The sequence below is a fragment of the Nycticebus coucang genome, chromosome 14, assembly GCF_027406575.1.
Source record: "Nycticebus coucang isolate mNycCou1 chromosome 14, mNycCou1.pri, whole genome shotgun sequence".
Classification (NCBI taxonomy): Eukaryota; Metazoa; Chordata; class Mammalia; order Primates; family Lorisidae; genus Nycticebus; species Nycticebus coucang.
This window is the reverse complement of record NC_069793.1, coordinates 15,098,697-15,124,495: the sequence shown is the minus strand read 5'-3', so window position 1 is coordinate 15,124,495 and position 25,799 is coordinate 15,098,697. Positions and strand designations below refer to the sequence as shown.

Genomic DNA, 25,799 nt, shown 5'->3' with positions numbered 1-25,799 from the left:
CTTGTGAAACTCCTGGGTTTCTTCCCTGCTTCCTCATTTGAGAGAGCAGTTGGTCCCACTTGAGCAGGAAGAGGGCCCTCAGGACAGAAAGATGAGGCTGTGCTCAGGCAGTTTCTCCCTCCCGCCCATCTTCCCCTACCATCTTCTCCGACTTTCAGAATAGAAGTGTTCTCTGCACTTCCTAGGGAATCCAGGCTTTTTAAAAAATAATGGCTTTATTGAGATTTAATTTATATGCCATACAATTCATTCATTAAAGTGTAAAATTTAATGATGTTCAGTATATTCAAAAAATTTTCATCGCCTCCAAAAAAACTCCTTACCCATTAGCAGTCACTCCCCATTCGCTTCTCGACCAGGCCTAGCCAACCACTAATCAATCCACTTTCTGCCTCTACAGATTGGCATATCCTGGACATTTCCTATATAAATAGAATCATGCTATATGGGGTCTCTTATGACTGGCTTCTTTCACTTAGCATAAGGTTTTCAAGGGTTATCCACATTGCACCCTGTATCACTACTTCTTTTTATTGTCAAATAATATTCTATCATATGATACATTTTATATATCCATTCACCAATCGATGGACATTCAGCATCTTTTGGGGTTTTTTTTGTTTTGTTTTGTTTTTATTGTTGGGGATTCATTGAGGGTACAATAAGCCAGGTTACACTGGTTGCAATTGTTAGGTAAAGTCCCTCTTGCAATCATGTCTCTTTTGAGGGTTTTAATATGTTATCTGTAATGTTAGCTGTGATCTGTTCAGTAACTATCACGTGCCAGGCTCTTGACCTAATTTCTAATTGCAGCCAGGAGGTGTGTCTGTTTCTCCTATCATACTGATAAAGAAACTGAGATGTAGGGCAGCACCTGTGGCTCAGTGAGCAGGGTGCCGGCCCCATATACTGAGGGTGGTGGGTTCAAACCCAGCCCCGGCCAAACTGCAACAAAAAAAATAGCTGGGTGTTGTGGTGGGCGCCTGTAGTCCCGGCTACTCAAGAGGCTGAGGCAAGAGAATCACCTAAACCCAGGAGCTGGAGGTTACTGTGAGCTGTGATGTCATAGCACTCTACCAAGGGTGATAAAGTGAGACTCCGTCTCTGAAAAAAAAAGAAAAGAAAGAAAAGAAACAGAGATGTAGAGGAATGGCCCACGAAGGCCACACCAGAGACAGAGCTGGGATTAAAAAGGGTCCTTCCCACTGCACCACGTTGAACCTTCCACCTCCAAGTGTTCTGTCCCCCTGCAATTGGGTCTGAAACCAGAACAGATTCTACTCAACCAGTGATCATTCATTCAACAAGTCTTAGCTGATGCTGCGTGGATGGCAAACACACATTAGTCAGAGCCGGGGACAACAGACCTCGCCTCCTGGAGTTTGCTGCCCAGGTAAAGAAAGGTCACCAGGAAGGGTATGAGCTTCCAGAGGCTCAGACATGCAGGAGAGCCCAAAGAATGATTTTTAGAGGCATTTTGAGCAGGATCTGGCAGACATAGTGAGGAGCTGGTACACACACAGACCCAGAGCCTAGGAACCTAGGGAGGAGTTTGTCCCTGTTGGTGGGAGGTGAAGGGGGTGGGAGAGAAGCTGGGGTCACACCTGCTGGGAGCCTTGAATGTCAGGCTGCAGTCTGGGTTTTTGTCCTTGGGCAGAGGAGCCACTGAAAGCTTGTGAGCAGGGAAACAAGATCAAATCCATCCATTTCAACTCTGGTGTCCGTCTTCAGACCCAGGATCCTAGACCCCTAAAAAAGGGAAGATCTGGGTTTCAGACCTGTGCCTCCCCACATGCCCAGGCTGACACGTTGTAGGTTCTCCAGACCTTTGCTGAATGATAGAAGAGCCCAATGAAAGGATGACAAACCTGCCACCAGTCCCATCCCTTCCCCACCCCCATCCATTCCTAGCCCCTCTTTTGGTTAACTGGAATAAAACAGCTGGTGCACTCCAGATCCTCCAGATTGGTCTCGCCCACCCACCCTCACCCTCCCTCACCTCTCCCTGCTGTCCTCCCCACTTTGGCCGGTGCTCTTGGCCCACAAGGTGGCAGCAATATCTTTATGCCTCACAATTGCCCCCAGGGGTAGAAATGATTAACTGCACTTTGCAGGTGGGGAAATTGTGACTCAGAGTGGTTAAGGGACTCACCCAGCTGCTGAGGGACAGAACTGACAGTCCAACTGTGACCTTCTGGTTCCATCCAGTGCCTCTAGCTGGGGATATGGAGTGAGGGAGGGGAGGGGAGGAAGAGGAGGCAGAGGAAGGGCCTCCTGGGTGGGGGAGTCTCTGAGCCCACAACCCCAGATCCAGGAGGTAGACCCTAGTCTGAGGGCTCCTGCCCCAGCTCTGGGTGCAGATGCCACACTAGGACGTGCAGCCAGATCCCCACCACCCCAGATATGTTCATACCCTAGGGGTTGGTGTGGGGGAAGAAGGGAGCACCCTCAGGACCTCAGGCACACACACACATCAGTCAACACCGTCTAGAGAGGTGGAAACAGCAGTTGCCTCAGATACAGATGCTTTATTTTTCTATAAATCATTCCCCAAAGAAATTGTTTATAAAAGACCCAAAGTAAATAACTATCCCCGCTTTTGAAGAGGAAAACATCCCCAAGATGTTTCATCAGAGATCCATTGGTGGGGCTAGTCAGCTGGTTCCCGAGGCCCTTGGGGTGGCCTGACTCTATCACTGTTCTTAACATCTTCTAGGACATTAGCTCCAGAAAGAACCTTCAACTCCAAAACACTCTCATTTTACAGATGGGAAAGTGATGCTCAGATCAGAAAGGGACCGGGCCAAGGGTCATCCCAGCATCTGTGGCAGAGCTGGGATGAGGCCCAGGAATGCGGCCCTCTCACCCGTGTCCTCACCCCCAAACCTCACTGTGAGTTCCCTAACCAAGACTATGCCTTGGAGGGAAAGCTGGGGCTGCTTCCAGCACCACCTATAAACACCAGCAGTACAGCTGAGGCCATGACGACCTCACTCTTCATCTGGGAATTTACCTGAAGGCAGAGAGTCCAGGCACACCCAGGTTTCAGGGCCAAACAGGCCTGAAACAGGAGTAGGTGGCCCCTTCCTCCTGCCATCACCTCCCCTGGGGTCAAGGTCTGCCAAGGTCATGTGCAGGGAGCTGCTCCAGCTTCCACAAGCCTTTGCTATTGGTCTGTATGACATCAATCCATGTGGCTATTGAGATTTTCCTCTTGCTAATCAGAAGTCCTGGCTAGTAGCTAAGTAAGGTTTTTTGCTTTTTTAATGAGAAAATCATGGCTATTCAATACAAGTAGGCTGAGTAGACAGAATCTAACTGGACTCCTCAAAGGTGGAGAAAGATAAGCAAAAGAAACATCTCCAGGGCTGAAAAGTGGGGGCTTCTGAACTATGAGACAGAGGCAGGAGTCTCTTTCTGTGTTCGCCACTCCCGGTACACCAGGAAGGGGTGGACGAATGTTAGAACCGTGGCGAGTACCAGCGTCACATACACCTGCATGGGAGGGAGGAGAGAGTGAGGTAAGCACCTGGAAATCTGAACAATGCCCATAACCAAAAATGAGTGCACAAAAATTCACCCAGTTTAGATTCTGCTTTCCACCCACATGCTTCAGTAATTTTTCATTCTGCCCTGTGGGGTGTGTGGGGGAGGAATATTATGCCCATTTCACAGGTGAAGAATCAGAGGCCTGGAGATCATTCAGTGACCCGCTCAAAGTCACATGGAAAGCTGTCAGAAGCCCCAGCTAGAAAACACATCTGAATATTAAGTCAGATCACCTGATTATCACACTCAAGTAATTCTCAGTTTTTAAGTTTAGTCTTTTTTTCCCCAAGGTACTAATTTAAACTCCTGTGCTATACTTTGCTGGGTTTTGTTTTGTTTTGTTTTGTTTTTAATGAAGCAAACAGAGGTATGCAGTGGTCAAAACTCTGAATTCAAAGTCAAAAGCTTTTCTGCTCCTGAGCTAGGTGCCTGTGAATACAGAAGTCATGTGACCTTTTGGGCCTTGGTTTCTGCAAGAGTCTGAAGCGTCGTGCCCACCTCCTGGGCAGGGTCCATGAGCAGCCCTCTAGGGGTGAGGATGCAGGGGTGTCCTGCCCCTTGGGCCAACTGTGGAAACTGGTGGCCCTGGTAGCCTTAGGGAAGAGGCCAGGGTGGGCTCTCACCACAGGCAGGAAAGGTCTTAGGTTTATGCTTGAAATTTGGCAAGGATTTTTCATCCTACTCCAGAATATGTCTTTTGTTCCCCATAAACACAAGACTATTTTCTCCCCAAATCTGAGTAACACAGACTCTTTGGGAAGCTGTGCCATGCCAATCCTGTGGCCTCAGGTAGCCCCAGCACAGGCCTTGGTCCTCCTACCACCTGAGTTCGAGAAGCAAGATCAAGGGTGTGCCCCTGTGCAGAACTGTCCCCGCAGAGACCACATCCAGGCTGGGGCAGCAGGGTCGGGGTGCCCCCTGCTGGGGTCCCGCTGAGTTGGGTCTGAGGCCTGAGCCCAATAGGGGTGTCCTTCCTGCAGTACTCACGTAGAAAGGGTCGTTGTGGAGGGGGCCTTTGATGAGGGTGAAGATGGGGAATTGTAACAGGGATACAATGGCCGACAAAGCCATCATCAGCCCAAAGAGCTTTCCAAAGTGCTCAGAAGGGAAACTGGGGAGAGAAACAAATGAGGTTCCAGTGAGCTTCAGGAACCCTCCCTCCAGGCAGGCACCTGGACTCAGTGGGCCTCTGTCAGCCACTTGTTCCCAACTCCCCGTCCTAAGCCTGCCCTTCACCCACCACATCCATTCAACCCTTTCTTCTTCACCTTTGTTCAGACATTTAGACCTCAGAACATAGAGAGGGCACTTGTGGAGCTGAGGATTCAGCACGTGTGGAGCTGAGGAACACAGCAGGGACCCAGATATAGGCTGTACCCAGGAGGTCTTAGGGAGCAGACAGACACATAAACACAGCACTGTGTGCCAGATGACAAGGACACCATCAAAGGAACCAAGAATAGAGTACCAAGGGCACAGAAAAGGGTAGATTCTTCCTTTCCAACTCTCCCCTGGGAGAGCTGGAACAGCAGTGGGCTTTGGAGGGTAAAGAGGAGTTCACCAGGTAGAGAACAGAGGCAGAGAGCGCAGCAGATCTCTCTACCAGTTTCTAACTCAGGACATCACCCTCTCCTCACCTGATCACTTCCAGGCCCAACTTGCCTCCCAATTTCTTTCCCTTGCTTACTTCCCTCTGTCCCAGCATGTTCCCCACTGTGGCTCACACCCCAAGGCTACTTACGCAATGGTGAGGAAGGCAGCATTGCCCCCATAGAGGAAGGAGCGGCTGATCACTTGCAAAATGAAGGTGAGGTACTGGAGGGGGAGAACAGGGACTGAGGCACAGATGGCGAAGCCAAAGCACAGCAGGGATGTCAGGGCCAGCGAGGGGACTGCCGAGCGGAGGGCTGCTGCTGAGGTGGAGGAGCCTGGTCCAACAGGGAGGAGGAGAGGCTGCTTGGAGAACAACGCAACCAAGGGCAGGGGCAGGGCCAAGACAGGTGGGAAAATGGGGAGCCACCACCCACCCACCTGTCCAGACAGAAACCTGGGTATCATCCTTGAACCCTCTTTCTCCCAGAAGCTCCATCTCCACTCCATCCATAATGTTGATCATTCACCTCCTAAACACCATTCCAGCGGTGTGCTCCTCTCCAACCCCACTGACTCTTCCTAGTTTTAAGCCACCATGAACTCATTCATAGATGACCGCAACTGGCCTCCTGACAGGCTGCACACCTGCCCCTCTAGCCTGTAGCCAGGCATTCCTCGCATAGCATTACTGATTATAGCAAAAGACTGGGAACCATCCAAAGAGCTGTCTGTAGGGGAATGCTGCATCAACTCCGCGGCAGCCACATTAATGGAGAACCAAGCAGTGGCTAAAAGGAATGAGAAGCGATCTCAGAATGGAGTTACATAAACAGCCCTGCAGAACAGCATGCACAGTGCCTACCTTTTATCTCAAAAAGGGGGAAACACACACACAACAAAGTGAATTAAAAAGGGAGGCGCCTGTGGCTCAGTGAGTAGGGCACCAGCTCCATATACCGGTTCAAACCCAGCTGAACTGCAACAAAAAGTAGCCGGGCATTGTGGCTGGTACCTGTAGTCCCAGCTACTCAGGAGGCTGAGGCAAGAGAATCGCCTAAGCCCAAGAGCTGGAGGTTGCTGTGAACTGTGACGCCACAGCACTCTACGGAGGGTGACAAAGTGAGACTCTGTGTCAAAAAAAAAAAAAAAGTGCATTAAAAAAATAATAATAAAATGGTTACCTAAAGAAGAGAGAAGGGCAGTGCCTGTGGCTCAGCGGGTAGGGCGCCGGTCCCATATGCCGGAGGTGGCGGGTTCAAACCCAGCCCCGGCCAAATTAAAAAAAAAAAAAAAAAAAGAAGAGAGAAGTCAGGTGGCGCCTGTGGCTCAGTTGGTAAGGCGCCGGCCCCATATACCGGGGGTGGCAGGTTCAAACCCAGCCCCGGCCAAACTGCAACCAAAAAATAGCTGGGCGTTGTGGCGGGCGCCTGTAGTCCCAGCTACTCGGGAGGCTGAGGCAAGAGAATCACTTAAGCCCAGGAGTTGGAGGTTGCTGTGAGCTGTGTGAGGCCACGGCACTGTACCGAGGGCCATAAAGTGAGACTCTGTCTCTACGAAAAAAAAAAAAAAGAAGAGAGAAGTCGAGGCCACAATAAACAGAGAAGGAATCTAAACTTCTTTGAATATATCTTTTCTTTCTGTTTTAGCTTTGGTAAAATGTAAATATTTGGTATGTATATGTTTTGCAAATAAATTTAAGTACAAATGGGGGGGACAAGCAAAGCCATTCCCCCAAATCAAAAACAAAATAAAGTAAAACTAATGAACATAACTCTATAGCACGTTGGTGGACTCTTAAAAAACACTGTAATAGGACTGGACATGTCTTCTGAGATATATCCTAAGGACGAGAAAGGAGGGTGAAGGAGGCAGGAAGGACAACAAAACCATTTAGCCATTGTGTCCTTATAAGTAATGTTGATGTTGCAAAAACCAGTAATTTAAATGCTATATATTTATATGCATGCATATATATGTATATAGTATTGTCAAGAACCAAGATTTTCAGAGGAAGAGAATAAATAAAAATTTCAATGAAAATCCCTTTTTTTTTTTGTAGAGACAAAGTCTCACTTTATTGCCCTCGGCAGAGTGATGTGGCGTCATAGCTCACAGCAACCTCCAACTCCTGGGCTTTTGGCGATTCTCTTGCCTCAGTCTCCCAAGTAGCTGGGACTACAGATGCTGGCCACAAAGCCCGGCTGTTTTTTTTAAACCCCGCCAGGCTATTTTTTGTTGCAGTTCGGCTGGGGCCAGATTTGAACCCACCACCTTCAGTATATGGGGCTGGCACCCTACTCACTGAGCCACAGGCACCGCCTGAAAATCTCTTCTATGTATAGAAAATTACATACACCTTAACTCTTGCCATGGCCCAGGAGCAATGAGAAACTCCAGTATCCAAACTATAGTCTCTAAATAACATTTCCCATTAAAAGACCCTAGGGCCAGTTAGAGAAATGGCCAATTTCAGTTCTGAGGCAGGAAACATATCCAGTGAAATGGACCTGAACATCTCACTGTCCTAGAAAGTAAGGACACTATCTAAGCTAATGGGGTTCTGTCCAAAGGACACAGATGGTGGGTTGGTAAAGACCCCACTGGCCAAAGAAGAGAAAATTTGAGCATTAAGAAGAATCATAAACAGATTGAAGGATACCAAAGATACTTCAAATGAGACTGTTAAGAAAGAAACAACTGGTAGTCATCCGTGAAGTCATTAGGGCACTGACTCATTATTCTGAAACTGGTAAATAGAGAGGGAACCAAGCATTTATTTCACCACACCAAAACAGCAAGGGAAAGTTTTTTCTGTCTAGAGGAATTCTAGCTATTAATAGCAGAAGACAGAAAAGTCCTGGGTGGTGCCTGTGGCTCAAGGAGTAGGGTGCTGGCCCCATATACCAGAGGTGGCGGGTTCAAACCTGGCCCCAGCCAAAAAAAAACAAACACCTGCAACAAAAAAGAAAATCCTTCTTTTGCAACCCCAACAAAATAATAGATCTAGGCATTGATCATTAATAGCTACTAAAACTATTAGAAAACTTTATAATGGATAGATCGGATTGACAATGTCTGAACCAGTTGATCAGTCTTTTTTTTTTTTGAGACAGAGACTCAAGCTGTTGCCCTTGGTAGAGTGCTGTGGCATCACAGCTCACAGCAACCTCCAACTCCTGGGCTGAAGCGATTCTCTTGCCTCAGCCTCCCAAGTAGCTGGAACTACAGGTGCCCACCACAACACCTGGCTATTTTTTGGTTGTAGTTGTCATTGTTTTTTGGCAGGCCCAGGCTGGATTCAAATCCGCCAGCTCTGGTGTATGTGGCTGGTACCTTAGCCACTTGAGCTACAAGCGCCAAGCCCAGTTGATCATTCTTAACATTATAAGGAGACAACAGATACCAGGGGCTGCAACGGGAAACCAGAGGAAGCCCACAGCTCCACCTCTGAGCTATTCTTGCCAGAAAATAACCAATAAATTGATAGGAGGCTGAGGCAGAAGGATTGCTTGAGGCCATGAGTTTGAGACCAGTCTAGGCAACTTAATGACATGCTATCTCAAAAAAAAAAAAAAAAGATTAAATCGAGTTTCCCCCAAGCCTCTAATCCACCTGTTTTACAGAATAACGAAAGCAATACATTGAAGTGATACCAAAAGGAAGTCAAATACAAAATGTGGGAAATTTGACAGAGAGATGACCAGTTCCTTCAACAAATCAACCAAATGTTCCATATGAACCATGTATAAATCCTAATTTGAACAAACCAATTGTAAAAAGATGTACTTGAGATAATTACAAGGATTTTTTTTTTCCTGAGACATAGTCTCTCTCTATCCCCCTCCGTAGACTGCCATGGAGTAATCACAACTCACAGCAACCTCAAACATCTGGGTTCAAGGTATCCTCTTGTCTCAGCCTCCCCAATAGCTAGGACTACAGGCACTCGCCACAATGCCCAGCTATTTTTAAAGAGGAGGTCTCTCTTGTCAGTTGGTCTCAAACTCGTGAACGCAAGCAATCCACCTGCCTCGGCCTCCCAAAGTGCTAGGATTACAGGCATGAGCCACCACACCCGGCCAGTTAGGAAAATATGAGCAGTGACTGCATGTTGGACAATATGAAGAAATTGTTTTTGCTTTTGTTTTTAGTGGTAATACCATGGTGATGTTCAAGTAAAAGAGGCCTTCTCTGTTAAGGACACATACTGAAGTATTTACAGGAGAAATGACACAATATCCGCAATTTGCTCTGCCGTCCTCTGCCAGGGGCGTGAGGAACAATGAGTACAGGGAGTGGAGAGGGCACAGCAGGAACAAGCAGGCAGGAGGCTCTCTCCACGCTGGTTCCTCCAGATGCCCCGGGTAAGACACCTCAGCGCTGCTCCCTTCCTCCAGTCAGGTCCCAGGATCAGGTCCAATTTCCTTGGCACTGGAAGCAGCCTGACCCCCCTTACCTCTCTCTCCTGCCTCTTCCCTGCCCCTCCTGGAGCACTCTGTGCCCGCCCGACCCACCTGCCCAGACCCCTCGGATCCCTCAGTGTTTCAGTCTCCCCCTCACTACCCCCACTCCACTTTCTTCCTGGGCCTCTTTCCCAGGCTCCACCCCTTCCTCTCCTCACTTCTCACTCATCCTTAGGTCGTGGCTTAGAGCCACTTCCTCCAGGAAGCCTTCCCAGAGACCAGCCCCATCCTCACCCAGAACGGGTCCCCTTCTGTGTGTCCCCACGGCCCGCTGCAGGTTTACTTCATGAACTGTAATGGTCTGATGATCTGCCTTTCTCCATCCTCTGGACTGAGAACATCTTGAGCAAAAGGGCATTTCTGTCTTGCATACTGTTGAATTCTGGTGTCTGGCACTATGGCTAGTGCATAAGTGTCACTCAGTGACTAGTGCTTGAATGAATGAATGAGTGAGTGCAAGTGGAAAGGGTTGAGAACAAAAGTAAAGGTGGGCGTCGGGGTAAATGACCATCTCTTCCCTCTCCCCCACCTCCACCCCCACCTCACCTGTCTCTCTCTCTTCCTTCTGGTACTTCTGTTTAAGCCTGTCCATGAGCAGGCCATTCCAGGGGGCACACAGCACTCCAAAGAACTGAGTGATAGCAAAGGCATTTGTGTAGGCACTGACTGCAGGGAGCAGACAAGGGAAAGGTGATGAGAAAGCCCCAGGGCCACCTTCCAGGAGAGGACTCTCCCATCCTGTGAGTGTCCTACTCACCCCCCACACACACACCCTTTCCCCTTCAAAGCCTCCCCTGGAGGGCACAGCCCTGACCCTGGCTCCACTCTGCACCTGAGAGGGGCAGACAGGCTGCCTCTCAGCCCAGCCACATACCTGCTACCCTGTCCCCATGGGCCAAGTTGGTCAGCACCGAGTTGAGAGTGCCAATGAAAAGGTAGTGCCACAGCTGAATCACAGACAGCCATACCAGGTGCCAGGCGAAGCGCCAAGAGAAGACATACCTCCAGAAAGAGTGAGGCTCCTGCTGCTCCCCTGCTCCAGCCATCTCTGATGGGGAAAGGACCCGGCATGAATTACAAGGAGAGTGAAGGGGCAGAATAGGCCGCAGCATAGAGGCCTTCACAGGTCAAGCCCTCCTTCCACCTTGTCTCCCAGAGCCAGCGCCTCCCCACCCCCCAGCTTTGTCATCCTGGCCCCACCACCTTGAATGACCCTCTGTTCTCCATCTATTGAAATCCGATCTGTCTGTCACAGCCTGGTCAATGACACTTCTTGCAGAAACACCTTCCTGATCTTTCTCAGTCAGGAGGGTGAAAAGAATGACAAAGAGAGGGCAAAGTCAGAGGTGAGATGGGGATGACCGGTGGGCAGCTATTGCTCTGGCTGGTTCCTCACTCCTCCCTTTCTTTTGCTACCAGCCCTCTGGGTGTCCTCAGGAATTCACCCCCTGCCCTCTTCCCAATGGTGCACATGGGACTGTGGATTAACTGTCCTGTTCCCCACCCAGGGTTGACCAATTAGATCATTCTCTCTAAAGAGGCAGACTGTGGGCAGTGCCTGTGGCTCAGTGGGTAGGGTGCTGACCCCATATATTGAGGGTGGCGGGTTCAAACCCAGCCCCAACCAAACTTCAACAACAATAATAAAGAGGCAGACTGGCCATGACTTTAGACTGGGAGACCCCCTAGGTGTACTGCTCCTAACCCTTACCAGAGCCTAGCAAGTTCAATCTTCCCCCTTGATTTTGTAAGTTTCCCAGAATCCCATTCTTACTTCAAAAAAAAAAAAGTTCTGTTGTGTATATTTAAGGTAAACAACATGATATCAAGGGATCCAGATAGAGAGTAGGACTGTTACTATAGTGAAACAAATTAACATACCTTGTTTTTGTAGCAAGGGCAGTTAAAATCTACTCATTTAGTAAAAGTCTCAAATACAAGGCAATTTTACTAACTACAGTGCTGAGAACCGTTCTCCCGCATATCTGCTGCTTTGTACCCTTTGACCTCCCTCTCCCAGTCTCTCCCCTCCCCCGGCCATTCTTATTTAGCCTGTAGCCAGCTGCTGCGGTTTGTTATGTTTATAACCAAAGACCCAAAACAGATAGAGGAAGGAAAGGAGCCAGAGTTGGGACAATGACAGAGGGCAGACTCAGGAGACGGACAGAAATGCGGACAGTTAAACCAGACTGAAGGCAGTGGCATCCTGGCAGAGGGCCTAGGGGAAGAGAGGCAAGTCATGGCAGACAGACAGACTGCAGGGGTAGGGTGGGATGGGTTAAGAAAGAGAGAACAGAAAAAAGACAAGAACAGAAAAGAGGCTCTTCCTGAACGCTCTATAAAGTGAGGGGGCTGAGGGGCGGCACCTGTGGCCCAGTGAGTAGGGCGCCGGCCCCATATGCCGAAGGTGGCAGGTTCAAACCCAGCCCCGGCCAAACTGCAATAACAACAACAAAAAAAATAGCCGGGCGTTGTGGCGGGCGCCAGTAGTCCCAGCTGCTTGGGAGGCTGAGGCAAGAGAATCGCGTAAGCCCAAAGTTAGAGGTTGCTGTGAGCTGTGTGACGCCATGGCACTCTACCTGAGGGTGGTACAGTGAGACTCTGTCTCTACAAAAAAAAGCGAGGGGGCTGAGAAGATCCTAAAAGTCCTTTATCTGCCTGACCTTTCCTGATCCTGGTCTCTAGATGAGGCACGAGGAAAGCCTGGGTTCTGAAGGAGAGATGGGTTAACCAGCAGCACTCACCCTCCTCTGTCTGGGGTTCCCCGTCTTCCTTCTTCTCTTCCTTTGCATTCCCAGAGCACAGGCTACGGAAACAGAAGCCCCGCCAGTGAGGCCAGGGACTGTGAGCTGAACCTGAGGTTCAGACTGGAGGGAATGGTGGGCTGGATCCTGAATTTCACCACGTTTTGGAATCACCTTTTAACCACCCTGATGTCCAGGTTATAGTCCAGACCAATGAAATCAGAATGTGAGAACCAGGCTTTCTTCCATTCATTTTTCTTTAATTTAATTTAAGATCTCCGAGTGATTCTAACATGCAGCAAAGTTTGGGAACCGCTGGGGGCATGGAAAGAGGACAGTCCTGGGTTCAAATTCCAGCTCTGTCTCTTCCCACCAGCAGAACCATGGCTCAGACTTCACACAAACAGTAAGCCAGCATCAAATGAACCCCACCCCCCGCTAGTCCTTGTGGGGGTCCTTTCTTCACCCTCTCTGTATCTCCACTCTCTGCGGGGGGATTTTGCGGCTCTGTTTCCCTGTGTCCTATATCTAGGCCGGCCTTGTGAACTGCTTCAGCTAAGAGAACACAGAAGTGATGTGCTAATTCCAAGCCTACACTTCAGTAAACCTTATGCATTCCCACACTTTCTCTTGGAACCCTGGCACCATTGTGTGTTCAAACCCATGCCAGCCTGCTGGGGGGTGAGACCCACGTGACCCAACCATCCCCCATCCTAGGCCAGCTGGCCCCCAGCAACCTGCCCAATGATCAGAAGCATGAGCAAGCCCCATCAGATCCTCCGAGTCTGGCCCTGATCAGTAGAACTAGCCAGCTACCCACAGACTTGTGAGAAAGAATAAATGCTCAGTGTTTTAGCCATTGAGTTTTGGGGTAATTTGCCATGCAGCAATGGCTAACTGATACAGCCCTGCTCCTGTCCTCTGCCCTGTCATCCCAGCCTATGTCGGAAAAAGGGCTTTGGCCCAGAATTGCCAGATCACAGTCCTTACCCATAGCTGTAGTTGGGGGGCAGTGGGAAGGGGATGTGCCCCCGGGGCATCAGGAACAAAGTACGTGCCACATGCCAGGTACTGCAGACTGAGAGGAAGATGAAGGAGGCCCTGAGGCTGATGCCTTGTTCATAGAGAAGCTGCAGAAGGAGGAAGAGAGAGTCAGCATGATGCTCATGTTCACAGGAGCCAAAAGATGGAAGCAATCCAAGCATTCGTCAGTGGATGGATGGCTAAAGACGATGTGTTATATACATTCAGTGGAATATTCTCCAGCCTTAAAGAACTTCTGCCTCATGCTACAACTTGGATGAACCATAAGAACATTACGCTGAGTGAAAAGAGCTAGTCATAAAAGGACAAATATGGTATTATTCCACTCACAGGAAGTATCCAGACTAGTCAAATTCATAGAGATAGAAAGCAGAATGGTGTTTGCCAGGGGCGGGGGTGGGAGAAAAGAGGAGTTAGTGTTTAATGGGTTCAGAGTTTCAAACTTCTTCTTATTATTATTATTATTGAGACAGAGTCTCACTATGTCACCCTGGGTAGAGTGCCACAGTGTCACAGCTCACAACAACCTCAAACTCTTGGGCTTAAGCAATTCTCTTGCCTCAGCCTCCCAGGCAGCTGGGACTACAGGCGCCCACCACAACACCCAGCTGTTTTTTTTATTTTTTGTGCACTTGTCATTATTGTTTAGCTGGCCCAGGCCAGGTTCAAATCCACCAACCTGGGTGTATGTGGCCAGCATTCTACCCACTGAGTACAGGTGCCTCCTGGAGACCCAATCTTATAAGATGAAAAGAGTTCTAGGTGGGCAGTGCTCATAGCTCAGTGGTTACAGTGCTGGTCACATACACTGAGGCTGGCGGGTTCGAACAACAATGACAACTGCAACTATAATATAGCCGGGCACTGTGGCAGGTGCCTGTAGTCCCAGCTACTTGGGAGGCTGTGGCAAGAGAATTGCTTAAGCCCAGGAGTTGGAGGTTGCTGTGAGCTGTGACACCATGGCACTCTACCAAGGGCCACATAGTGAAACTCTGTCTCAAAAAAAATAAAAGAAAAAGAAAAGAAAAGGGTTCTAGAGATGGATGGTGGTGATGGTTGCACAACAATGTGAATGTACTTAATACCACTGAACTGTACACTTGAAAGACTGTACACTTAAGACCTCAAAATAGCTAAGAAGAATGGACTTGAAATGTTCCCAACACATAGAATGATAAATGCTCACGGTGATGGACACCCCAAATGCTCTGACTTGATCATTACTCATTCTGTGCACACAACAAAAAATCATGTGTACTCCATAAATATGTACAAACACTATGTATCGATAAAAAAAAGTGGCTAATGGGCGGTGCCTGTGGCTCAGTGAGTAGGGCGCCGGCCCCATATGCCGAGGGTGGCGGGTTCAAACTCGGCCCCGGCCAAACTACAACAAAAAAATAGCCGGGTGCTGTGGCGGGCTCCTGTAGTCCCAGCTGCTCAGGAGGCTGAGGCAAGAGAATCCACTTAAGCCCAGGAGCTGGAGGTTGCTGTGAGCTGTGTGATGCCACGGCACTCTACCAAGGGCCATAAAGTGAGACTCTGTCTCTATAAAAAAAAAAAAAAGTGGCTAAGATGGTAAGTTTTTTATGTTATGTGTATTTTAACTCTAGTAGTAACATCAAGGCAAGAGGCAAGGGCTAGAACCTCAGTTCCCAGGGAGTCCTAGTACCAGCTCTTGCCTGACATCCTGGAAGCTAAGGACATCAGGGACACACACCCTCATCCCAGGGCCCAACAAGCTGCAGGGGTGTCATCATGCGACCTATTCCCACAGCCTGTAGAGCTTCCTTCCTAATACATCGATGGGGAGCTGCCCACCCAGCCTCCCCTGCGTTCTTCTCATTCTTCTCAGTGACTCACACCAAAGGGACGCCCCTAAGTTCATTGACACTTAGTTTGAAAACCACTGACCTAGCCCAACTCTCCATTTTTTTCTTTTCTTTTTTTTTTTCTTGAGACACAGCCTCAAGCTGTCGCCCTGGGTAGAGTGCCATGGCATCACAGCTCACAGCAACCTCAAACTCTTGGGCTCAAGCGATTCTTTTGCCTCAGCCTCCCAAGTAGTTGGGACTACAGGCATCCACCACAAGGCCTGGCTATTTTTTGGTTGTAGTTGTCGTTGTTGTTTGGCAGGCCTGGGCTGGATTCGAACCCGGGTGTATGTGGCTGGTGCCTTAGTCACTTGAGCTATAGGTGCCAAGCCCCAATCCCCCATTTTACAGAGGATGACACTGAGGTCCAGAGAGGAGCAATGAATTTCCCAAGGTCACATTAAACAGCAGCAAAGTCAGATTAAACAGAATTCCAGCTCCTGGTCTAGCACCCTTTGCCCTGCTAACTCTAAAGAGAGAAGAGAGAGAGGCAGCCACCCCAATGGGGAAGAAGCAAGAACCTGGAAAGTAATGTTTGTACCAGGAGTAAAAAGGGCTTGGGTGCCCCAGGACCAACGTGCTTATGAGACTAAGCTATGCTCATATCTGGGTAGTGATGGCCAGAGACCCTCTTTTCTTCCCCCTTGACCCACAGGTGGTACCAGCTGCCTCTGGTCTAACACAAAGACCAGAGGGAAGTGCCAGGGTGGACAGCCTAGAACCCACACTTTCATTCCTTTCACTCAGCCATCTTTACTGTGCTGGCTTCTGTCCTCCATTCAATTTGTTGCCTCATAGTCAAAGCATAGCTGCCACAACTCCAGCCATCACATCCTCCCACTGCAACATTCAAAGAGGAGAGGAAAGAAGGGAGGCCAAGGTGTTCTCTTCACTCTGCTCTCAGCTTCCATCAGGGAAGAAATGTCCCCTAAGTTCTCTACTATACACGCTCCCTTTATCTCATTACAAAGAACTGGACTGGATTAGATATCTACTTCTACCCATCGCTGGCAAGGGAGAAAAAGATTGCCACATTGGCTTAGATCAATCAGGATTCATCCCCTGGGCTGGGCAGGTCACTGCAGAGATAAAATCGCTAGCAATGGAAAAGGCAGAATGATGGTTCATAGACTAGGAGCCTTGGTAACAATTCATCTCTCTGACATACAACATCAGTCTTTACGAGATCTGGACAGGCTTAGGTCTGTCCTTGCTACCCCCACTAGCCACTTCCATCTATCTCCATGTGCAAACTAGAAACTCACGGCATCAAACTCTCCCATTCGAAAGGGCTCCCAGCCTTTACCTAGCACCGGCCCAAGCATATCTTGGCCCCACTTTCCCTCATCCTCTTCCCACAAAGCCTGGGCCAGTGTCAAGAAAGGGCTTAGCAGTTATAAGCTTAGCCTCCCAGACCAGACAGGCCTGGGACCAACTACAGTATCATGGCTGCCAGCTACAAAACGTTCAGCAAACTTCTTCCTGAGACTCAAATGTTTCGTCTATAAAACAGGGATCAAACAGTTCCTACATCAGAGGGTTGACAGAGTGAAAACATGCCAGGTTCCAAAGACAAGTGTCCGGCATATGTAAATGCTCAGTTAATGTTGGCTATTGCTTTTCTGTTTTTAAGACAGAGTCTCATCTTTTGCCCTGGGTAGAGTATAGTGACTTCATCATGGCTCACAGCAACCTCAGACTCCAGAGCTCAAGTGATCCTCCTGCCTCAGCCTCCCAAGAAGCTGGGACTACAGGCACACACCATGATGCTCAGGCAATTTTTCTATTTGTAGTAGAGACGGGGTCTCACTCTTGCTTGGGCCAGTCTCAAACTCCTGAGCCCAAGTTATCCTCCCACCTCAGCCTGCCAGAGTGCTAGGATTACAGGTGTGGGCCACTGCACCAGGTCCTGGCTATTGCTCTTTTTTACCTTAACAATAAGGAAGACTGCCGAGGATGAGTCAAATGCTCCATTGTAGAGGGTGATGATGGTTGAACGGTGTTTGCCAAATAGGTTCCCAACCTGGGAAACACAGGACCAAGCTGAATTATTTATTCATAAGACAGATATTTCCTGAATGCCCAGCATGTGCCCAACCCTCATTATATCCAAATCCATCCTCCACCCCAAAAGCTCCCACCCTAGCTTTGGGCAACTGCAACTGAGGCAGACAACTGTAGAAAAGTGCCTCTTCTTCCCTCCACCCTCCCCTCTGAGTGGCTGGGATTAGGGCAGGTCCCCACCTGCAGGTTGGTGATGAGAAACAGGATTCCCCCAACGGTGAGCATTGGCATAGCCAGGAAGAGCAGAACGGCTGAGCCTGGATCAGCAAAGTCAGAGGTAGACTGGGTCACAGTGTAACAAAACATGAGCCCCAAACTCCAGCTCCTCCTGCTCCAATTCCCAACAACCCTGGGGTCAGGGCCCCAATTCTAGCCAGCTTTCTATCATCCTTCAAAGGTCTTAGGATACTGGAGAAGGCTGCCCCAAATGTTCCTGCTGAGGTCTCCTGAGCCACCTTCTTCCCCACCAAAGATGGTCCTCAGTCTATGGGAGCACTGGATACCTACAGGTAGAGGCAGGGTGCCAAGTGAAGCCACCCCTCCCTTCCCTCACTAAGCCACACAAGCCCCTCCTATACCTCCTCAACACTGGGAGGGGAAGAAGACCCTGGACTCAGCCCAAGCCCAGTCCCTAATTTACTGAATGACCCTGAGCTGGTTCTGAATCTGTGCCTCAGTTGCTTCATCTGTTAAATGGGAACAACAGTTCCTGCTCTTGCTGCCTCACAGGGGCAGAAGTATTCATTAAACTCTGAGTACTTCCTCTGCGCCAGGCATTGGGCTTGGCATTGGAAGTTCAAGATAAGTAAAACCAACCTTTTCCCCTTGGACAGACTGACATGCAAACAAATCATTACAGCAGGTCTGGAAAGAGTTGGATAATAGCAGAACTACTGAAGGGCTGAAGTAGAGGAGCCCTTGGTAAATTAGTCTTTCTCAAGATCACAGACTTCTGCCCACCTTCAAGGACACCTCATATCACTACTGTGGATGAAAATACTGGAGTTGCTTGTCATGAATAAAAAGTAACCGTATCTTAGAATGGGTACAGGTGAAACTTACTAAATGTGGAATACAAATGTCTACATACAACAACTAAGAAAATGCCATGAAGGCTACGTCGAACTGTTCGATGAGAATATTTCAGATTGTATATGAAACCAGCATATTGTACCCCTTGATTGCACTAATGTACATAGCTATGATTTAACAATAAAAATATAAGTTAAAAAAAAGAGGTTAAGCCTTATAGTGGCAAAAAAATAAATAATAAAAATAAATAAATCGAAAAAAAGTAACCGTAAAAATAAATACAATGAAAAGAAAACAATGTTATTAAATTGTAGCTGGATACAGTTGCCGTTAGAAAGTTCAAAGCCTGGGACCTGCTCTTGCCCTCAGTGTTAAAATCCTATTGGCCCCACGTTGAGACTTTCTTTCTTTTTTTTTTTTTTTTTTTTTTTTTTTTTGTAGAGACAGAGTCTCACTTTATGGCCCTCAGTAGAGTGCCATGGCCTCACACAGCTCACAGCAACCTCCAACTCCTGGGCTTAAGCGATTCTCTTGCCTCAGCCTCCCGAGTAGCTGGGACTACAGGCGCCCGCCACAACGCCCAGCTATTTTTTGGTTGCAGTTTGGCCGGGGCCGGGTTTGAACCCGCCACCCTCGGTATATGGGGCCGGCGCCTTACCGACTGAGCCACAGGCGCCGCCCGAGACTTTCTTTCATGAAATCAGCAGGGCTGAGAGAGAATTTTAAAAGGGAATCACTTTTCCATGAGGTGATTCAGTGTTGGTTAACAGAGTTAATGAAGTATGTGTGTGCCCCCATGGCCTCTTAACTACTGTGCTGTACCTTGAGAAAACCTATAAAGAGTTAATTTTAGAGTACTCACACTATTTACCATCAATTTCTGTCTTTTTAAAATTTACATCTCTCCTAGTACTAAAGGTTGAAGATTCCTTTCATAGTAGAAGGGGGAAGGGTAGATTGCTTAAGCTCAGGAGTTTGAGATGAGGCTGAGCAAGAGCGAGAAATAGGAAAACTAGCTGGGTGCGATGGCACGGCCCATAGCCCCAGCTAACTAGGAAGGCTGAGGCAGGAGGATTGCTTAAACCCAGGAGTTTGAGGTTGCTGTGCGCTAGGTTGACGCCAGAGCACTCCAGTCTGGGCAACAGAGTGAGACTGTCTCAAACAAACACTTTTTCCAAAAAACAAAAGGTAATAATTTATGGAGAAAGGGGTATCTTTCAGATTTATAACAGTGCTTCAAATCTTAACCAACCTCCACATTCAGCCTCTTGAAAATCATTTACAGGCTTTTAGAATAGCTGTGCTTATCTGGTAAAGAGAAAGGCTTGAAAAAATTGTATTAAAGTGTCAGGCTATCTGCTGAGATCTGTTTAGCTGAAGACAGCCACCTGTTTGCCCAGCAGGAGTGGAGATGACCTCATGACACTGTCTGCCTTCAGCACAGCTACCACACTAGAGTTAGCTACTTTCCTTTCCTGAGCCCCAAATTAAGCAGAGTCATCTGACATTGGACAGGAATACTGGGAACATCTGGTGGCCGGCATAACCGAGGTGCTAAAAAGAACACCTAGGAACCAGGATGACTGCATCCCAGGACCACTTCCTACTCAACTTTCTTTGTGGCTGTCAGCAACTCTTTGCAAGAGGTCCTTCTCCAGCCTCAGTTTCTCCTCTATGTAAAGGGGTGGGGTGTGCCAGAGCGAGAAACCAGATTGGAATTCCCAGACTTTTTATAGAGCGGTATGATTTGAAAACAAAGCTTTTGAATACAGCAGAGTTGCCAACATTTACCCTGCTAAGGATATTTTCAAAATTGTCATTCATATTATCATCTCAGTAAAAAGAGAGAGGACATTTTAACTCATACAAGAAAAAAGATGTAGTGTTTAGAATCAATTCTGCTCTCTAAGGCGATCCCTCTCCATCATACCTCTTTTTCACATTTTCTCACTGTGGTCACCAGATGGACAAGTGGAGTACTTTGAAGGGGACAACTGTGATATTCAACAATGAAGCATGTAGCATTTTTTCTAGAGTGAGTTCTTGAACTTCATTGACTTGTTGACTAAATACAGTATTTTCATAGACCAGCAGTAACTCCGTACCCTTCAAGGATTCTTCCGTGTGGATCTCTGAATAACCACTTGGTCCATGCGCCCTACCCATGACTTGACCTCTACACCTGCCCCCTCTACCAGGTGCCCCTGAGCTTGACATCCTATGCACCTGACAGCACTCACCTGCAGAAGTAAAGGCTACAGTCAGTGTGGCGCTGGTGTAGAAAAATCTGAAATACAGAACATTGTCAAGAAAGGGGAAACCTAGGAGACAGAAACGACACTGCTCATCCAACCTCCAAGTTTAGGACTTGCCTGCATTCTCCACTGGCTTGAACTGGGAGTTCAACGGGCATTGATGTCTCTTGAGCCTCACGCTCAGAAGCAAATGCAAGAAGCCTCAAGATTGAGGTATGGTCCTGACCTCACAGACAATGCATTCTGCGTATCCTGAGGTCCAAGACTGGGCTGGGGAGTCTTGGACAATGATCTCAGGACTTAGAAGGACAGAGTGGGTAGAGACAAAGCCTTCCCACCTGGAAGTCCCAGCAGTTCAACCCCTTGGAGAAAGAGGTTCATGCCTGGTCTACAAATCAAAACCATGAGTCTCCTCCTCCTCCAGTGTCACTCTAGGCAAGGTGCTGCCCTTCTCTGGGCCTCGGAAGCCTTTTCTATGAAAGGAAATGATTGGACTGATCTAGACTCCAGGCTTAGAGTACTATGATTTCAGGACTACAGCCTCAAGGTTATAGAGATCCCTTAGCCGCTGGGGTCTTGTAAGGCATGGAGTAATAAAAGCAAAGGAAGGGAGGAGAACACAGGAAGCCCAAACCCAAGAAAGACTGAGATATAGTCATCCTGTACCCAAAGGCTTAAAATGGAAGGGGCTGTTCCCAAGCCTGTCTCTGGCAGTTGATCTCACACATGGCTCCTCAGAAGCACCTGCTCTGGGGCATTATCAGCCCTCCACAGATACTGCTTAAAGTAGAACCTGGCCACGGAGATCAAGATGCAGCACCACACTGGGCACGTGGGATCAACTCTCTAAACCCCTTACTCATCCGCACAGGGAACTCCCACCACCTCCAGTCAAGAGGGACCTGAAATTCTACCACTGAGATACCCAAGAAATCTCATTAGCTTAGCTGTTGGAAAATGATGGCAGGTGAAGAGGATGAAGATTAAGCCTCTTGTGTGACCTGGATGGGAGGCTGGGCAGGAGATGAGGATAAAGTTCCTGGGTGAAGGCAGAAAGAGCAGCAATTTTGGGTCTTGCTAATTTCGCAACCCTGGCGCCAGGCCAGCCCTCACAGGAAGTCAGCCCGGCCTCAGAAAACACATTCCTGGAGCAGGGAAGGCAATGAGGAAATGGAAGCCAGTCTGTGGGAAAAGAATGAGTCTAGAGAGGTTCCACACTCTCCTGGAGCTGTTCTAACAGCTCCTGGTGCAGCGCCTGCAGGCTGCTCAGTTGTCCAGCCTGGGTTTCACTTGAGGCAAGGCCACTGCCTGAAGAATTCCTCCTGCCCAGCTCTGCCCAGACCTGGTCTTCAGGACTTACATGGCTATGAGGCGGGCCACGGTGGTCTTGAAACGGTCAAATATGTAGCCGGTGGGAAATGTCATGAAGTTGTTTGTGAAGGATGCCAGGGTGAAGATGAGTGAGAACTTCTCATCCTGGGCTTTGCAGTCTGGAGGAGAGAAAAGGTCTCCCATCCATCCTAGCCTTCCTGCCAGATGAGAACCCAGCCTGGTCTCCCCTCCATCTACAACAGCTTGCCTGGGGGATAAGTTGTCCTTTTAGCTGAGGTGGAATCTGCCTGTCCCTAATCACCCCCTGGAGAGCTCGCCCCCTTGCTCCCTCCCAGGCAAGTCCTAGACCTAGTGGGAAAGGAGTCAGCTGAGTCCCCCTCTCCAGCTGGAGAGGCTAACAGGGAGGGCACTGGGTGGAGTCCTACCTACCCCTTCCCACCACCTGGGAACCAGACTTCGGGTCTTTAGAAGAGTCACCCGTACCCTTAGCCGCCTGCTCTGTGGCATTGCCCATCTGCCTGGCATCCGGTTCACACAGCTCCTCAAAGTAATTCTCCGTTTTGAAGACAAAAACCAGGGAAGCCCAACCGAAGATGACGCCCGCAAAGCCAAGGCATTCCAGCAGCCCTGTCAGCAGGGTGGCCACGTACAGGCCCCGGCCCGCCATGTCCCAACCGAGAGCAGATCTTCCAATCCCACTCTGTCCTCCTGACTGTCCACTGGAGCCGCAAGTCCTGGCGTTGGACCACTTGGAAAATTCCTCTGGCAAGCGCTGCCCTTGTTTCCCCTTAGCCAAAAACCATCAGCAGGTGATTCTCTGCATCCTGCAAAACAAAGGCAGAGGCTGCCTGGAAGATGAGGTTTGTGGGAAAGGTAAAGGTGGACAAAGGGTTCTTCGTGGAGTAGACGAAGGGGCAGGATGACCACCACTAATGACAGCAATTTTGGGGAGAAAACACTTTCATACACCATCCCATTCTCATTCACTGCCTCTGAGTAACAGTCCGGGTAGCAAATGAGGCAAGTCCTAAAGCCACAGGCAAATACCCAATTCTTACCTCCGGCAGCTTGTGGGGAAGAAGGAACTCACTCCTGAAGTCAATTTCTGAACACGGGTCCACTAAGGCGACACGAAACCAAGTGCAAGAGCAAGGGGAGCATTTACAGGACAGATAAATTCTCACAACTGTGGGGCAAAGTTCTTCTGTTATCTTCAGCTTGTTGACAATGAAACAAAAATTCCAGTGGATTTTAAGAATTTCACCAAGGTCACGTGGCTAGTCAGTTGCAACACAAGACCAGTATGATTTCAAAAGTATTCCAACTCCCAACCCTTTGGAGAGCAAGCGCAGGACCCCTAGGATACTTGTTTGGGACTCCCATTCCTGGGCCTCTACTCCCCTTCCTCACACCGACCTCCTCTTCCCCGTAATGTCCACACCCGCAACCTCTGCATGCCCAAGGCGCGTGGCCATCCGGTCGCCCGCTGCCCGGGCGTCCTACCCACCTGCTCCCCGCAGGGGCTCTCTGCGCTCTTCCCGCGCGCTCCGGCGGAATTCGGATTCGCGCTTCTCCACCACTCCCCGCTCCCAGCTCGCCGCGCCCCCGCCTGCCCGGAAACGGCTGGGGCAGACCTCCTGTTCCCCTTCACTTCCTCGTCCCTGGTTCTGGGCCTCCTGTGCGGGTTTCCGACCCTCCCCCTCGGATCTTCTTTTCCTCCCTCTAGAGCCGTCTGTGACCCCAGCAGTGTCGCTTTCACCCTGATTTTAGTCTCCCTCTCCTTACCTGAGCTACACATGCTCAGGCGCACCAGCGCACACAGAGGAGACCCAGACAGCTGCATCAGGCATTAGGACACACGCGCACGCACACTCCGTTCCTTGTGCTTGACCTCAACTTCTTGGCCAGGCATGGAACATATTTTTCCTCATTTGCTCTCCAGCTCAACTTCCCTAGTTTCAGGCTCCCAGAGCTGCCAGACAATCCCAACTGCAGTATCAGGGAGCCAAGAACCAGGACTGAGAGCTTCTCAGAAACCATCCCCTGGAGGGATGCCTTTTCACCCCCAAGCACCCCTTAGGTGACTCCCTGCCTCACCCCCAGCCCAGGTTCTGAGAGAGCCTTCCAGCCAGACTGCATTAACTATTCATTGCCCCATTTTTTATTAATCAAAGACATATATAATTGCCCATCAGAGCTTGTGATCAGCGTGAGGTAGCCAGCCTAACCAGCTGTGCTGCAGTGCTATCCTTCCAGCCCACGGCAACTGAGCTGATGTCTGTCTGCTCTGGCCTGTGTGTTGGGGCTCCTCTCCAAAGCCCAATTTGGGGGAGAACTTCTTCCATATTAGTTGCAGTCTGCAGCCCCCATCCCCAGCTTCCTGGATGTCCGGGGGGCCCAGGAACTCAAGCTATTCCAAGCCCCCTCCTCTTTCTAAAGAGGAAAAAATAGAGGTTAGGATAGTGGAAAACCAGAACAAGGGAGTGTTTTTCAGATCACTACCAAAACTCAAAAGATAAAGTCTGTGACCACCCAAGGGACTTGACAGTGTGGGGGAAGGGTAGCTGTGGTTCTAGACCCCAGACACTCACTATTTACAACAGCCTGAGGCAAGCTCTTCAACTATCCCACCTGTAAGATGAAGGCAACAGTACCTTAATTACAGAGATCGTCATAAAAGAGAGATGAGATGGGTTTATAAGGTCCCTGCTGGGAGCAGGTGCAGTAGGCAGACCATAGGGTAGCAGATTTTCCAGTTTGCAGCTTTGCTAATAAATTTCAAAAGAACTTGCCCAAGGTCAATCTACAAAGCTGCAGGGCCTTCCCAACTCCCAACCCTGGGCTCTTAGCACTCTCAGTCTTTTTTTTTTTTTTTTTTGTAGAGACAGAGTCTCACTGTACCGCCCTCGGTAGAGTGCCGTGGCATCACACGGCTCACAGCAACCTCTAGCTCTTGGGCTTACATGATTCTCTTGCCTCAGCCTCCCGAGTAGCTGGGACTACAGGCGCCCGCCACAACGCCCGGCTATTTTTTTGTTGCAGTTTGGCCGGGGCTGGGTTTGAACCCACCACCCTCGGTATATGGGGCCGGCGCCCTACTCACTGAGCCACAGGCGCCGCCCAGCACTCTCAGTCTTAACCATGAATATTTGGAATTAGAAAAAACAAGCCTTTTCTTGAAAATTTAATTAATAGGAAAAAAAAACATAAAAACATAGCAGCCCGGGACAAACAGGACTTAAAATGCTAGATTTTTTTGTTTTAACTGCAAGACACTGAAATTAATGCAAGCCCTAGCTCCAGCTCTGGCTTACATGTGGATCTCCTGAGGACCTGGGGATCAGCAAGTGTGGAAGTAGCAAGGGAGGAAGAAAAAGTCAAAGCAAAGAGAGGGAGATTTTTAGAATGTAAATCTGCAGGAGTCGGTCTGAAAGGCCCCACTCACAGGCTACCTGAGCATCCAGGACTGGAGCACAGGACTCAGGATAGGTTGTCCAAGGCTCTGTACACCTTACCTTGTTACCTCTGCCTTCGTTCTCAGAGCCTCTACCCCCCACACCCCCACCAATGTCTGCAGAAGGCACTGAATCTACTAACAAGACAGTCTTAGTGAAACTATTGGAACGGAATATTAATAGACCATCCTCTGAACCATTCCTGTCTTCTTTGGTTCAAGTTCCAGAGGCTAGCAGAGGCAGATGCTGTTCTGATCACTCTCAAGCCTGGCCCCGATGAGGATTAATGAGTAACATCAGAAAAAGGAGTGATTATAATAAGGTCTGACAGGGCACCCGATGTCTTCATCCCTTTTCTCTTTGCTTCCTCCCCCTTCACCCTGCATCTTTTTTT

General features: G+C 49.0%; 1 protein-coding gene across 4 annotated transcripts; it reads right to left on the bottom strand.

The window, feature by feature from the left end:
* Positions 1 to 217: 217 nt before the first annotated feature.
* On the bottom strand, positions 218 to 23,887 carry SLC43A3 (solute carrier family 43 member 3). 4 transcript variants are annotated; one of them, XM_053561571.1, is made up of 16 exons: positions 23,736 to 23,887; positions 23,009 to 23,167; positions 22,428 to 22,774; positions 21,979 to 22,108; positions 20,604 to 20,650; positions 17,512 to 17,588; positions 17,198 to 17,290; positions 13,340 to 13,479; positions 12,350 to 12,411; positions 10,480 to 10,653; positions 10,152 to 10,271; positions 5,291 to 5,477; positions 4,537 to 4,660; positions 2,153 to 3,495; positions 1,605 to 1,749; positions 218 to 1,104 (listed from the first exon to the last, which is right to left on the bottom strand). In XM_053561571.1, exons 3-14 carry the CDS (start codon positions 22,615 to 22,617, stop codon positions 3,391 to 3,393), a joined length of 1,449 nt encoding a protein of 482 aa, XP_053417546.1. In that variant the 5' UTR covers positions 22,618 to 22,774; positions 23,009 to 23,167; positions 23,736 to 23,887; the 3' UTR covers positions 218 to 1,104; positions 1,605 to 1,749; positions 2,153 to 3,390. The 4 variants fall into 4 exon arrangements, with proteins under 4 accessions (XP_053417546.1, XP_053417548.1, XP_053417549.1 ...); XM_053561573.1 differs by having other exon boundaries at positions 23,009 to 23,136; positions 23,736 to 23,773; XM_053561574.1 differs by lacking the exon at positions 23,736 to 23,887 and having other exon boundaries at positions 22,434 to 22,774; positions 23,009 to 23,432.
* Between the last annotated feature and the right edge of the window lie 1,912 nt (positions 23,888 to 25,799).